At 46.8% G+C, this 14,955-nt stretch overlaps 1 protein-coding gene across 3 annotated transcripts in view; it reads right to left on the bottom strand.

The window, feature by feature from the left end:
• TRPM8 (transient receptor potential cation channel subfamily M member 8) overlaps positions 1-14,257 on the bottom strand; it is a 92,510-nt gene extending 78,253 nt beyond the window's left edge. For 2 of the 3 annotated variants that reach the window (XM_061412692.1, XM_061412693.1), the window contains exon 1: positions 1,845-2,754. Coding sequence is in view for 1 of the 3 variants with exons in the window: in XM_061412695.1 (XP_061268679.1) it covers positions 2,297-2,474; positions 4,624-4,780; positions 10,052-10,125; positions 13,950-14,066 (526 nt within the window). In the remaining 2 variants the exon portion in view is untranslated. Of the gene's footprint in view, positions 1-1,844; positions 2,755-4,623; positions 4,781-10,051; positions 10,126-13,949 lie in introns of those variants that run through there. The other variant, XM_061412695.1, reaches the window with a different exon arrangement.
• Between the last annotated feature and the right edge of the window lie 698 nt (positions 14,258-14,955).

Genomic DNA, 14,955 nt, shown 5'->3' with positions numbered 1-14,955 from the left:
AAGAATAAATACGGGGAGAAAGCAGCCTTTCTTCTTGATTTTAAGAAAAAGCATATTTAGAATAAGACATGCTACCTTGGTTCTGTCAACTAATATTCTTAATAAAATTGTTTTCAAGGGACTTCCCTGGTGGTCCAGGGGTTAAGTCTCCAAGTTTCCACTGCAGGGGGCAAGGGTTCAATCCCTGGTCAGGTGGGGAACCAAGATCTGCATGCTATGCTGCATGGCCAATAAATAAATAAATGTAAAAACTGATGCCCAAAAATCCATGATGAAAAAAATTAAGTTTTTACAATCTTAGCATTAAACTAATAAAATAAATATTAGACTTTGATAAACAGAATCAAATCTAAAGGAAATATCAGTCAAGCTCAAATGAAAGGAATTCTGGAGAGAAAAAAAAAGTTGCCTATAGTCTTCAAAAAGGTCCTGAAAGGCCAAAAAGATTAAAGAACATTTCCAGAGGAAAGAAAGCTTTTCAGCTTTCAATGATATGAAAAGCTAAATGGATTGGAATCCAGGTGGAGAAAAAAAACAAAAAACATTTTTTTGCTCTGAAGAACATTGTTGGGATAATTAGCAAAATTAAAACAAGAACCTTTTGTTAGATGACTGTATTGGTCAGTGTGAACTTCCTTGGGTTTGAAATTTATACCAGTTACATGAGAAAACAAGCTTGTTCTTCAGAGACATGTGCTAATGTGTGTGCTTAAGAGCTAAAGCTCATGATACCTAAAATTTACTTGCAAAGGATTTTTTTTTTTTGGCTATTGCGCCCCACGGTTTGGGGGATCTTAATGCCCTGACTAGAGGTTGAACCTGTGCCCTCTACAGTGGAAATTCCGAGTCCTAACAACTCTTACTCCTTGAAAGAAAAGTTATGACCAACCTAGATAGCATATTGATAAGCAGCCAACAAAGGTCCGTCTAGTCAAGGCTATGGTTTTTCCAGTGGTCATGTATGGATGTGAGAGTCGAGCTGTGAAGAAAGCTGAGTGCCGAAGAATTGATGCTTTTGAACTATGGTGTTGGAGAAGACTCTTGAGAGGCCCCTGGACTGCAAGGAGATCCAACCAGTCCATTCTGAAGGAGATCAGCCCTGGGATTTCTTTGGAAGGAATGATGCTAAAGCTGAAACTCCAGTACTTTGGCCACCTCATGCAAAGAGTTGACTCATTGGAAAAGGCTCTGATGCTGGGAGGGACTGGGGGCAGGAGAAGGGGACGACAGAGGATGAGATGGCTGGATGGCATCACTGACTCCATGGACGTGAGTCTGAGTGAACTCCAAGAGTTGGTGATGGACAGGGAGGCCTGGCGTGCTGCAATTCATGGGGTCGCAAAGAGTCCGACACGACTGAGCAACTGAACTGAACTGAACTGAACCACTGTATGAGATGGTTAGATAGCATTACCAAAGAGTCAGACACAACTGAGCAACTGAACAAGAACAAAACTCGATTAACAAGAACCTGGGCAAACTCCGGGAGATAACAGAGGACAAGGAGCCTGGCATGCTGCAGTCCATGGGATTGCAAAGAGTCGGCTACAACTTAGCAACTGAGCAATACCAACAATAACCACTGGACTACCAGGGAATCCCTCAAACGATTTTTAAAATCATAATACGAGAATATCTAGAGAGAGGGAGAAGACAAACATGAGAAATTGTTAACAATTGGTGAATTTAAGTGAAGGCTGTACAGATATTCACTAGATTATTCTTACAACTCTTCTGTAGGTTTACAATTTATCATAACAAAAAATCAAAAAAGAAAAAAAAAAGCAACATATTTCAAATAACAAAGCCAGGGTTCTGTGTTTTGATCCCCATCAGACACTCACCTGGCGCTCACAACCTGCCAGGCACGGTCACTTTTTCCAAAGCATATTAATGGTCCCCAAATGAAACAGCAAAAATTAAACTTTCTTTTTTTGATTGGCCAGAATACTCTGAGTGTTTTATGTAAAAACGACTAAATGAAAACGTTAGGTTAAGAGAAACATGCAACTACCCACATGCAATTTCCTGAGCTCTGATTAAGGAAATCCTCCCTCCCTCCCCGACCTCACCCCACCCTCCAGAGTTCCGGATCTGTTTCCTCATTTAAGGATCTTGTTTCTAATTAACATCAGGATTAATCATACAGCCCTAGAGTATCTGCAGTCTTGCGCATGAATGGTAGAGGACAATTTCGTTCAGTCTCTAAAGACGTGGCGCAGCCTGGACGGACAAACCCGCGGGCGCCACGTCCCCGCCCGGGACGGTCCCGTCGGCCACCGCGGGACCCGCGCACCTTTCGACTGCGCGATGTAGATCAGGCGGCTGAAGATCTTGCGCATGCGCGGCTTCAGGGCGAAGTTTCTGGCGCCGCCAGTCACGGAAATGACCAGGTTGGGTGTTTTCAGGTGCCAGTGCTGGGTCAGCAGCTCGTACAGCGTCTCCGCGTCCGTGTCGCAGGACAGTCGGATATACTGTGGGGAAGGACAGAAGCATCAGGATCCGCAGGTGCTCTCCTGATGGCGGGGGCGTGGCCCAGTCTACCTGTTCCTTTGGGAGGGGAGCGCATGGCAGGTGAGGAAGGTCCCCTTGGGGCAGTGGAAGGGGACACCCCAGCCAGCTGGAGAGCTGGAGACTTCATCCCAAAGGCAGTGGCGCACCCGTCAGGTGTTCTAAGCAGAGTAGAAGCCAGAAGGGATTTACATTTTGGGGAGCCCTCCAGCAGGAGTGCTAACTACAGACTGTGAGCCAAGACAGGGGGGAGGCAAGACAGTGGTGGCCCATTCCGAGACAGAGGCCTTGGGAAGAGACAGAGTGGACAGAGGAGAATTTAAGGAAACTGTTAATAATGGCCAACTGAAAACGGTCACCTGCCATCTGCCTCTGAAAGGGGAAATATTAGTCCCTCAGTTGTGTCCGACTCTTTGTGACCCCATGGACTATAGCCCGCCAGGCTCCTCTGTTCTTGGAATTCTCCAGGCAAGAATATTGGAGTGGGTTGCCATTCCCTTATCCAAAGGATCTTCCCAACCCAGGGATCGAACCCAGGTCTCCTGCATTGCAGGCAGATTCAAGCCCTAACGGGACCTACCGGGGAGGTCGGTAGGTGGCAGGGGGAGAGGAAGAAGAAAGGCTTCCCTGATGGGGAATCAAACCCCGGCCGAGGGGGTGAGAGCACCGGATCCTAACCACCAGGGAGCTGCCTTTACAAGGATGCAATCAATCACTGTCATCACTGACATTCCACACATCATGAAATGAGTTCAGGGTGGAGATCAAGAATGAAGCTCACTGTGCTCTGGGGAAAACCCACAGAACTGGGCTTCAGACAGTTAGGTATTTTCAGCATATTATAATGAGCCCAAATTCTTGCATCTTCTCATATCTACAAAAGCACTAAAATCATTCATGGAGACACCTGCTTCTCATGACTAGCAGCAAGCGTCTACCAAAGTGGGTGCCTGACTGCACGTACCCCCTTCACTAAAATCATAGGTAACACTGACCTTGCCCCCCTACCTCTTTGGAGCAGCTCCTCAGAGCTATCTGAGATGCTGTCTCCTTGGCTATAGTCCTCATTTGCCCCCAATAAAACTTAACTCACAACTCTCACACTATCCTTTTTGTTTCCATTCGACACAATCCATTAAACAGCTTTGTAAAATGCTGTATAAGAGCCTGCAGTGTGGGTGTGCAAAGCAAAATGTCACCTTATTCAAGACCACATTTACTGTCAAAAATGTCATATGCCAAACTAAACCATAAATGCATTTGTCTGTAGCAGGGAGGGTCAACGAGGATATCACATGAGCCTGTGCTGTGCCTGGAGAAAGGACACTGTATGACAAGCCAGCCATCCTGGGTCACAGGCCAGTATTTCCAGAATGAGCCAAGCTCCACGACCACTATTGTCAAAAGCCATCTTGTTTGTCAAGAGCCAGCCTGCCCCTAACCAGCCAGCTCCCATCTCTATATTAAGTAACACGTGTACATATAGAACCAACGACTAAACGCCAACCCTTCCCTTAGGAATTTTCTTTGTCCTAAGGCTATAAAAACTGGCTGCAAGCCCACAAAAGCATCAGCTCTCCCTTGAAAACACCTCAGGATCGGCCTGCTGGTCTAATAGCATCTCCCGCTCTATTCTCTCTTTGGCGGTCATCTCTCCCTGGTCTGTCAGAAAGCCGGCCTGCTGTCTTTGCAGCACCTCTCACTACCTCAGTCCTTTGTTCTCAATGAATCCTCTCTTCTAAAATATTCTGTATCTGGAAATTCTTTTCCAGCCCATGCCCAGACAGTCATAACATTTGGTGGCCCATATGGGAACTGAACCCGCCACCTTGGTGTTACCAGCACCTTACACATGGAACTCATTCTGCTCTTTCCTCACTACTCACTACCGCCTTAACAATCACCTGAGGAGTGTTGCCACGACACGTGATCTAATCACAGCGCTTGATTTTTCACAAGATTTATCTTTTTCTGCAATCATGTTTTGGGTGACAACCCATCTCTTCTGCTTTCATACATACTATCAGACAATTTGAAGTAACTCAAGGTACTTCAGTAACCTACCATGTTAGCATATGGATTAGCTAGTTCAAGTAGAAAACCATCGCTTACCTTCCCTTTCTTCCCCTGAGTCTCAAACTGAACATCTCCAAAAGCATCGGTGGGAAATTCCTTGGTATGTTTCTTGTAATTCCATTTCTCGTTTTGGTTGATCTGGGTGCCTTCTATGTGTTGGTTCTGGGCGTAGCCACACTTGCACACATTCTCCCTGAGCAGGAGGATATTGACAGGAAGGAACAGATTTCATTAAACCTACTTTAATGTTTCATCACGTCTCATAGACCACACATGATTAGCTTAAATCAACACAAAAAGAGATTTTAGCATCACATCTAATTTCCAGACTGTTTTCATCATCTCGGTTGTTTAAAAACTATCTTGATGTTTTATCCCTGTGACATGGAAGATTCAGGCAATACACTTCACTTGCATCTCCACTGAGAAAGAAGAAAGCAGGAATGTAGGGAGGCATGGAATAAACGACAACAGAGAAGACTTCTTGAGCCTTCACACACTCTGGCCATAGCCCTAACTATTCTAGATCCCAGCCACTTATCTCTCAGGTTCTGCAGGGAACTTCCTTTTCTTTAGAGTAAATTTCTTCATTTAGGTTAAAATAACCTGGGTTCCTTGTAACTGAAAGTCTTAAGTACTAACACTGTGTATGTGTGTGTGCACAGGAATGTTCAGTCGCTCAGTAACATCCGACTCTTGCGACCCCGTGGACTGGAGCCTGCCAGGGTCCTCGGTCCATGGGATTTCCCAGGCAACAATACTGGAGTGGGTTGCCATTTCCTGCTCCCCAAGATCTTCCCGACCCAGGAATCAAACCCATGTCTCCTCTATTGCAGGTGGATTCTTTACCACTGAGCCACCAGGGAAGCCCAGATCTTAATTACTTTAGGGTATAGAAATTATCTGTATTGATATCAAAACATTCTATATTTTCTAGAGTTATAAAAATTGAGCTAGAACCTAGAATCCAAAATCACTCCTCCACCAGTAACCTTGCCTCTTTTTTTGGAACAGGTCTTTCAGGCATCACTCAGTTTGGCCAAGAAAAATTGTAAAAAGTCAACTGGACTTGATTGCAGTTGCTTTAGGCTTTTCTCTGACTAGCCCTGGGGCACTTCCTGAGCTGAGGCTGCTCCTGGTGGTTTCAGGATCCTCCCCACTGTTGTGGTCCAAGGTGGCTTCCTCCCCTCTCTCTTTAGCTGTTTCTGTGCCACTCTCCTTTGGGGTCCTTCCACACCCACCCAAGTTCATTGCAGGACTGGGGAGGGAAGCCCCTGTCCCATTTGTCTTTGCTACAACTGAAGAGTGACTCTCAAACCCTTTTCCCTTCCAAGAATAGGGGTGTGTTTTGGGTGACCTCGAATGAGAAGCTTGTCTGGCTCCATCTTGATGATTGGGTTCAGTTCAGTTCAGTTGCTCAGTTGTGTCCGACTCTTTGCAACCCCATGAACCGCAGCACGCCAGGCCTCCCTGTCCATCACCAACTCCCGGAGTCCACGCAAACCCATATCCATTGTGTCGGTGATGCCATCCAACCATCTCATTGTCTGTCGTCCCCTTCTCTTCCTGCCTTCAATCTTTCCCAGCATCAGGGTCTTTTCAAATGAGTCAGCTCTTCACATCAGGTGGCCAAAGTATTGGAGTTTCAGCTTCAGCATCAGTCCTTCCAAAGAACACCCAGGACTAATCTCCTTTAGATGGACTGGTTGGATCTCCTTGCAGTCCAAAGGACTCTCAAGCGTCTTCTCCAACACCACAGTTCAAAAGCATCAATTCTTCTGTGCTCAGCTTTCTTTAGAGTCCAACTCTCACATCCATACATGACTACTGGAAAAACCATAGCCTTGACTAGATGGACCTTTGTTGGCAAAGTAATGTCTCTGCTTTTGAATATGCTGTCTAGGTTGGTCATAACTTTCCTTCCAAGGAGTAAGCGTCTTTTAATTTCATGGCTGCAATCACCATCCACAGTGACTTTGGAGCCCAGAAAAATAAAGTCAGCCACTGTTTCCACTGTTTCCCCATCTATTTGCCATGAAGTGATGAGACCGGATGCCATGATTTTAGTTTTCTGAATGTTGAGCTTTAAGCCAACTTTTTCACTCTCTTCTTTCACTTTCATTCAAGAGGCTTTTTGATTCTTCTTCAGTTTCTGCCATAAGGGTGGTGTCATCTGCATATCTGAGTACCAATGTACGTAAATTGGTTTACAAATGGAGAGGAGGTGGGAAGAATGCTAGGAAGGCGTTAGGAGCATAGATACTTGGAGGAGGCACAGAAGTGACAGACAAGGGAGATAGAGAGGATTAGGAGAGAGTCAGGATGCTAGTTCTACCCCTTGGGACAAGTCAGACTCCTACAGAACTACACTGTTAATATAGTAGCCACTAGCCATGTGTGGCTATTTAATTTAATTTGAAAATTCAGCTCCTTGGTTGCACTAGCCAATTTCAAATGCTCATATGGGCTGATGCAGATAAAGAATATTCCCATTATAGTAGAAAGGTCCATCACACAGAGCCCATTACAGCAAAAGCAAAGTTCTTCCTGTCTCTACCTAGAATCCAGGATAGCTGAGGCAGTGAGAACTGAAGAGAACAAACCCAGATCCAGGGACCTACAGCCTCGGGAGTGCCAGGAGGCGACCCCTAACTGGCAGCAGTGTCTCAGAGGGTACCCTCAACAACAGGGGCCATAGTCAGGCATCACTCTCCCGTGACCACACAAGAAACAGACATCCGAAAGGGGTTAAAGAAGAAAAACATGAATGGTCTGGGCTTAGCATATAAGGGACAACTCTGGGGAGATTTGCAGTAGCTTACGTCAGCTGGTGTGCCAAGCAGCAGCAGGATTACAGTATCACTGTTACCAGTCACTTCCCTTGATGAGTAATTTAGATTACACAGAGCATCCCCGCTGCCAATAGACAGATGAAAATAACAAATATGAGGAGTTAAAAAGCTTATGGAGTCTTGACTCTGGTCTGTAACCTTGGGTCTCCTCTGAGTTAGGCACTGGGAGACCCCGAGGTGTTCCTGTCCTCAGCTGGTATTGTGGAGGGTGAGGGCTACTCACAGCAAATCCCTTCGTTTGGGGTCAGAGCTGAGCTGCAGTCAGACACCATCAGCTGGGCAGTTGTAGATTTCCCTATCCTCCATCCACTTCTGCTGCAGCTAGTAGAAACACCCTGTCTTTCCTTTGAGGACCCATCCTTCCCACACCAGGTCCATATGGACACAACACCGTCAGTCAGTTCAGTCACTCAGTCGTGTCCAACTCTTTGCAACCCCATGGACTGCAGCACACCAGGCTTGCCTGTCCATCACCAACTCCCGGAGTTTACTCAAGCTCATGTCCATTGAGTCAGTGATGCCATCCAACCGTCTCATCCTCTGTTGTCCCCTTCTCCTCCTGCCTTCAATCTTTCCCAGCATCAGGGTCTTTTCAAATGAGTCAGTTCTTCGCATCAGGTGGCCAGAGTATTGGAGTTTCAGCTTCAGCATCAGTCCTTCCAATGACCCAAGACTGGCCAATTACATATTCCATCACCTTCCCAAGGATTAGAGCTGGTCCATGGCCCATGCCAGGCCAATAAGAGCCATGAACTCCAAGATCAAGGTTACAGGACTTTGGATAGAATTGCTAGGAACCAGGCCCTCTTTCCCCTCAGTGGTAAGCTGAATTGGTATCAGCCAGAGCTGTGGTGTCCATTTTGCATTACAAAGGAGGAGACTTCACACCCAGAGAAGGACAGACTCACAGGTAAAAAAAGAGGCAAGGTCTTGGTAATATTAAGCCCTGGATCTGGCTGTGCTTTCCAGCCAGGAGGTCCCATTACAACCGCCACTCATTTAAGCCAATTAGATTGGATATCTGCAAGTGACAAGGTACTGATGAATACAGTCAGGCCAAGGCAGGGTCATCCTTAGAAGGGGCAGGAGCTGGGCCCGAAAAGAATGCATGCATGGTTGCTTCCACGTCCTAGCTGTTATAAATAGTGCTGATCCAGCGGGGTGGTCTGGGGGCAGGCGAGGGAGGCTCAAGAGGAGGTGATATAAGCATAATTATGGCTGATTTGCATTGCTGTATGACAGAAACCATCACATTGTAAAGCAATTTTCTCCCAATTTAAAAATAATTTTAAAAAGAATGCACAAAATCAGAAAACTGGGTTCAATCCTTTATTTCTCTCCTACCAGCAATATGAAAGTGAAAGTGTTAGTCCCTCAGTGGTGTCTGACTCTTTGCCACCCCGTGGACTGTAGCCCGCCAGGCTCCTCTGTCCATGGGATTCTCCAGGCAAGAATACTGGAGTGAGTTGCCATTTCCAACCAGGGGATCTCCCCGACCCAGGGCTCAAACCGCATCACCTGCATTGCAGGCCGATTCTTAACCATCTGAGTCACAAGGGAAGCCCAGCAATGAGACCCTGGGTAAAACACTGAGCCTCTCCAGGCCTCACTTGACTTGTCAGTCAAATGATAACAGCTACCTTGCAGGGCAGTTGTAGAATTCGTGATCAAGTATGTAAAGTCCCCTTGATACAGTTGATGCTCAATAAATATTGATTGAATGAGTGAATGAATCCAAACGGTGTTTTCTACCAGTCAAACAAATTAACACAAAATCTTTCAGGGAAATATGGGGGGTAGATAGCTGACTCACAGAATTTATACTCTGTCAAAATGCTTCATAATGACTAAGTTTATACCAATGACAAAATAGAAATCTCTTATTTTTTCTGATATTCATTTTCTAATTTATACAAAGAAAGAAAGCACACTGACTGAGAACTTTCTAGAGTAGGGATTTTATGAAACATCCCACTGAATCCTTACCACAACCCAGAATGTATACTGTGCTGGATTTCTAGGATAAGAAAATTCAGTTCAGAAGATAATAATTAGTTCCAGTTCATGCAGTGAACAGGCAGCCAAGCCAAGGCTGGATCTAAGGCTGATTGTAACACTCCTGATCTTGCTGTAACTGCCTCTGGTCAACAGCCTTTAAACATAAACTATGGCAGCAACTACACCATCAGTTAGTAGCTAGACTACTATATAGAGAAAGAATAAACAACAAAGTCCTACGATATAGCCACAGTCAACAGCCAGACAGAGGAGCCGGTCAGATTGCCACGAGTGTGCATGCCTGCTGTCGCCTGCCAACGGCTATGAAATAACAAGGCTGATTGCCACAGCCACTCGGGCGGGCTCCCAGGCCCACGGGAACACCAAGAGAGTGACAGCCTGTCTTGGAACCTTCACCCCCTCCTGCCAAAGCTTAAAATATGAAATGATACCTCTCTAGGGACAAGCTGCTTGCCAAATTCTTCCTGCTCGCACACCATTTCTGAGAACTACAAGATGCAAATGACTTGAATAATGAACTAGTCTGTTGTCGTGGTTGTTAATAATTTATCTTTGAACATACTAGCAAAATCGGAGGCAAAAGAGGTGCTTACGTGGCCTTGGAATCTTTGGTAAAGAAGACACACTCCCGTTTCTTAAAATTTGCTTCGATGAAATTCACCAGGTCCTTTGGAGAGAGAACATGGGAACAACATATCACTAATTTGCTCTTAACCCCCGCTGCTCTTCATGAATAAACTAAACCTACTTCAAAGGGTTTAAGGATTCACTGCAGATCGGTGGCACCCAGTATCCCGTCACACCTTTAGAGCATACAGAGCTTGTAAAAAAGAGGCATACGTTTAAGTTTTTATAACTAAATATAAATTTTTCTAACAGTTACTTGGCATTATCTTGTAACAAATGTCACACATGCAAAGTATGTTTTTTCAACTCTAAAGCAACCAGGGGAAAATAAGGATCTGTTGGTAGAGTATCGTAAATAATGTACTACTGCAGATTCCCATTCCTCTAATGCTTGCTTTTCCAAAGACGATAACGTGTAGATGCTCTTTCCGAATTTTCATTTGTCCCCCCACGGGCAGGTGATCAGGCATATTCAGGACCTAATTCTGACACATGATGGAAAATTTCCCTTTAGGTGACAGAAGCAAACCAAATGGCAAAGGTTGAAAACTACTTTGAAAATATGTATACTCCCCAGAGTGGGAGAAGATATTTGCAACATTTATTGATCACCACAGGCTTGGTCAATAGAATATATAAAGGACGATGAGACACCAAGAATAAGACAGACAACGTCATAAGAGAACGGAAGGAGACGTGAACAGGCATTAAATAAAAGAGCATATACAACCATAAATGTGTGAGAAGGTGCTCGGCCTCCTCGGGAATGAGGCAAAGGTGAAGGGAAACCATAATGATGTCCCACGACACTCGCACCAGGCTGGAAAAATTAAGAAAGCATTGACACCAAAGGCCTGGGAAGGGCAAGGCAGGGGCCTCAGACCCACTGTGGGCGGTGAGCGAATTGCCACAACTCTTGGAAACTGGTCACCGCTGTCCCTCGAAATAGTCCCTGTGTCCTGGGAATGCCCTGCACGCTCAGATGCCTGGCACAGGGCTGTCAGCTTTAGGGGACTATCTTGCCCCGTGGAGGTGCAGTTGGCAGCCCAAACCCACTTCCATCAGGTCACTAGGCACCCACAGTTCTCAGACAGTGTCCTGTGGGTTTTCCTCCTGTCTTTGCACCAAAGCCAAGCCTGACTCCTCATCCCCCACAGCGAGGCCACCACAAAAAGGGAGGGGACAGTCCCTGTCCTGGGAAAAGGCCCACCGTGCCTTCAGCAGTCTCCTCCAGCCATCTGGCGCCCACCACTGTACATTCTGAGACATCAGAGAATAGGAACCACATGCCCCCTTTACCTGGCCCTTTAAATGATATTTCGCCATAAATCCTGTGTCTTAACCCCAATTCCCATTAGGGAGAGGTGTTCACCTTCACCCAGCAGCCTCAACCCAGAGAACCTTCTCCAGGGACCACCTCACACATCCAGGAAGGTTCAGAATGGCCCTGCTCCTAAAGGCAAAATCAGAAACTCAAATGTTCATCCCCCTTAAGCTGGACAAAGGAGCGCAAGAGAAAGCCCAACCCAGCAGGATTGAATCAACAGCCACGACACACGGTCACTCGGAGAACCACGAACACAGGACGCTAGCAAGAAACCAAACCCACAGAGGAGCTGATGGTGGGGCTCCACAAATGTCAAAACAGACGAAACGGAACCATCCACTGTTTACACACGTATATTCAAACCATAACTTATGAATAAAAGCAAGGAATGGGGAACACAAAACTCAGGAGAGCGTGGAGGGCTTTGACATGCGGTGAAAAGTGCTGGTGATGGGTGCAAGAGTGTTAGTTGTATTGTTTTTCCTTAGGCTGGGAATTTAGGTTTGTAGGTTCTTTTCTACCAATATTAATAATAAAAATGTAGAAAGCAAAAATAAATCTTATATCCTCTGAATGAATAAGTTTTGAAGCCCTGTGATGGCCTTTCCTCTTCATAATTTTTTCTAGCTCTTCACTAGTTTTAAGTCTACTTCACACAGATAAAGAAAACTCCACAGTATATATAAGCTTATACGTATAAGCTTTTGAAATTGATGCTGGTGATGGAGAAAGGGTGGGGACAAAAACTATCTTGTTGCTAATAGTTCCGTCTGAAAAATGTACTTTGCAGAGGTATATGTTCTCAGGGATAAAGAGGACCCTCAGAACTGGGATGTACCTGTGTGGTCTCAGAAATCCTACCCACATGACAGCTGGCATCTCTGAGCAGAGTGGGAAATCCATCCAGAAATTCCGGGGGAGCCCAGAGGAGCAAAACAGGAAAGAGTCAGTCTCCGACTGCCAACAGCACCCATGCCTGCCTCCACGTGGGATCCGGAAAGACCTTTTCTGCCCTCCCAGGGGTCTCACACTGCTGGAGGCCAGAGGAGAGGGCACTGGAGAAGCCACAGGGTCCTTGCCCATGGTGTAATTCTCACAGGGCCAGGGTGCCCGCAGCAGTTACAAAACCTAAGTGGGCATGGGGTGGTGGGAATGGCAAGAGCCTGGGTGCCCAGAGAACCTCACCCCGCAGATCAAAATACTGGCATGGGGACTTTTCCTGGTGGTCCAGTGGTTAGGACTCTGAGCATCCACTGCAAAGAGCACAGGTTCAATCCCTGGGGGAGCGAAATAAGATCGCGCATGTCCAGGGGCTAGGCCAAAATAAAAAAATAAATAGCTTAAAAAAAAAAATACTGACATGCCCAGCACCCCAGAAGCCCCAGCCCAGTCCCTCCTCCTCCTTCCCTTTTCCAGAGTCAGCCACCACCCCGACTTTCATCATTCAGGCTGAGGGGGACCTTGGTATCAGACTGGAATGTTGTCTTTATTTCCTGACACATGAGAGTGTTCTCTAGGACCTGAGAGTGAGTGGAAAGCCTTCGGGCATCACTGGAGCTGCAGGTGGGACTGGATGGGAGGGGCGTGCAGAGAGGAGCCTTCTGCCAAGTCACCCCTCCCCGCCCCGAGTCCTAAGCAGCAACTCAGTGTGCAGGGACACAGAATGGCAAGAGGTGAGACGGGCACCAAAGAGAAGGGTCAGAAGCTACAGCCAGGACAAATGCAGATGCAGAATGAGCCACCAGCCACGGAATTAAATAAAAGGACTTCAAAACTCACTTCTAAGGTGAACCCACAGGGCTGGAAGCAAGAACACCAAGCATTAAGTAGTAAAAACCAAATATTCATACTATGGTGTTTCACTATCGTGTGTAAAATAGATACCATATGTAAAATGGCCAGTGGGAATTTGCTGCACGACTCAGGGAGCTCAAACAGGTGCTCTGTGACAACCTAGAGGGGTGGGATGTGGTGGGAGGCGGGAGGGAGGTTCCAGAGCCAGGGGACATATGTATACCTATAGTTGAATCATGTTGCTGTATGGCAGAAACCAACACAATATTGTAAAGCAATTATCCTCCAATTAAAAATAAATATTTTTTAAAGTGCAGTATTTAAAATGTTATATAAGTCAGTTAATAGGTGCACTCTTGAATGGATAAACAAGGTCCTATTGTAGAGTACAGAGAACTATATGCAATATCTTGTAATAAACCATAATGAAAAATATGAAAAGGTGCATATATGTGTTTGTGTGTGTGTGTTAACTGAATCACTGTGCTGTCAACTACACTTCAATAAAATCTACTTTGGCCTTTTTAAAAGGCCAAAACAAATGCATTCTTTAACAACATAAGGTTACAGTTACAAACTTTAAAACAGAAATGCTTGACAAACAACAGAGAAAAGAAAACATCTCTGCGTTCGACAAAAGTAATCCACAGACAAGAGTGAGATGAGACATGAACTTTTTAAAGAAGGAGTACGGGTCCCCAAAGAACCTTAACTGCGTGTTGCAGGGGACGCGCTTAACTCACGCTCTCGGCGTAGGACACATCGGTGCTCCGGGACGCGCTGGAGTACAGGGTCCGGGTGCTGTCCGGGGTGCCGTTCCTTCTGTTCCTCATGCTGAACCGTGCACCCTTGAAGGACATCTCTTCTCCTGTGGACAAAGTGGAGCGGGGAAGATGGGGTCACCAACGTGGACAGGCTTCACTGAAGGCTTCACCGCAGTGCCCTCCCCAAGCCCCTCCGGTCTCGCCGTCTGCTGCCCCCAGAGCCCCATCCCTACCCGCCCCCACCCCGGCCCCCCTAACGGGGTAGTTGTCCCCCCGCCTCTGCTCTCCTCACTTCATCTCTCCTCCAGGACCCAGCCTGAGTTCAGTCCCTCCGTATGTTTTCCCTGGCCCTTCCCTTGTGGGCAGGGCCCCTCTGGGTGCGCCCTCTTGTCTGGGGGGTGGGATCCAGCATCCCTGACCACCACATAAGAGGGGAAAGGATGGCTCCTTTCAAGCTGATGGCCCTGGAGAGAGCTGTAACCAGCGGCTTGCAGCAAGAAGACCAGCTGACAGGTAGGAGAGAGGACTCCTGCCCTGATCCAGTCACAGGAAGGGGGAGGAGGACTTTGATCGACAGGGCAGTAGGGCCTGAGGACCAGTGAGATCTGGGTCACCCCAACACTTGGAGCCAGCACACGAGTCCCAGGGGCCCCTGACAATTTCCTCCCAGGCTCCAGGAGCAGGCCTTGAGCCGGGGGTATCATAGAAGCCTTGGTTGCCATGGAGATGTCCCCGGATACCCCTGCTCTTCTGGGAATCCGAGTCTCCCATCCCAGCTGCAGGAGCAACCTGTCCCTCTTGTCTCCCAAACATTATCTCAGACCTGTATCCACCAACAGCTACACCACATCCCTGGGCGGTCGAGCAGACACAGCAAACATGGGGTTCCTAGAACAAAGGCATCATCCTTCTCCTACACTCCCCTCTGCCCCGCCCCTGGCCCTCTGTCTGCTCCTGGGACCAAGCTCCCCCAGTTTCCCATGAC

Source organism: Bos javanicus, chromosome 3 (assembly GCF_032452875.1).
Source record: "Bos javanicus breed banteng chromosome 3, ARS-OSU_banteng_1.0, whole genome shotgun sequence".
Taxonomy (NCBI): domain Eukaryota; kingdom Metazoa; phylum Chordata; class Mammalia; order Artiodactyla; family Bovidae; genus Bos; species Bos javanicus.
This window is presented reverse-complemented; position numbering and strand designations above follow the sequence as displayed.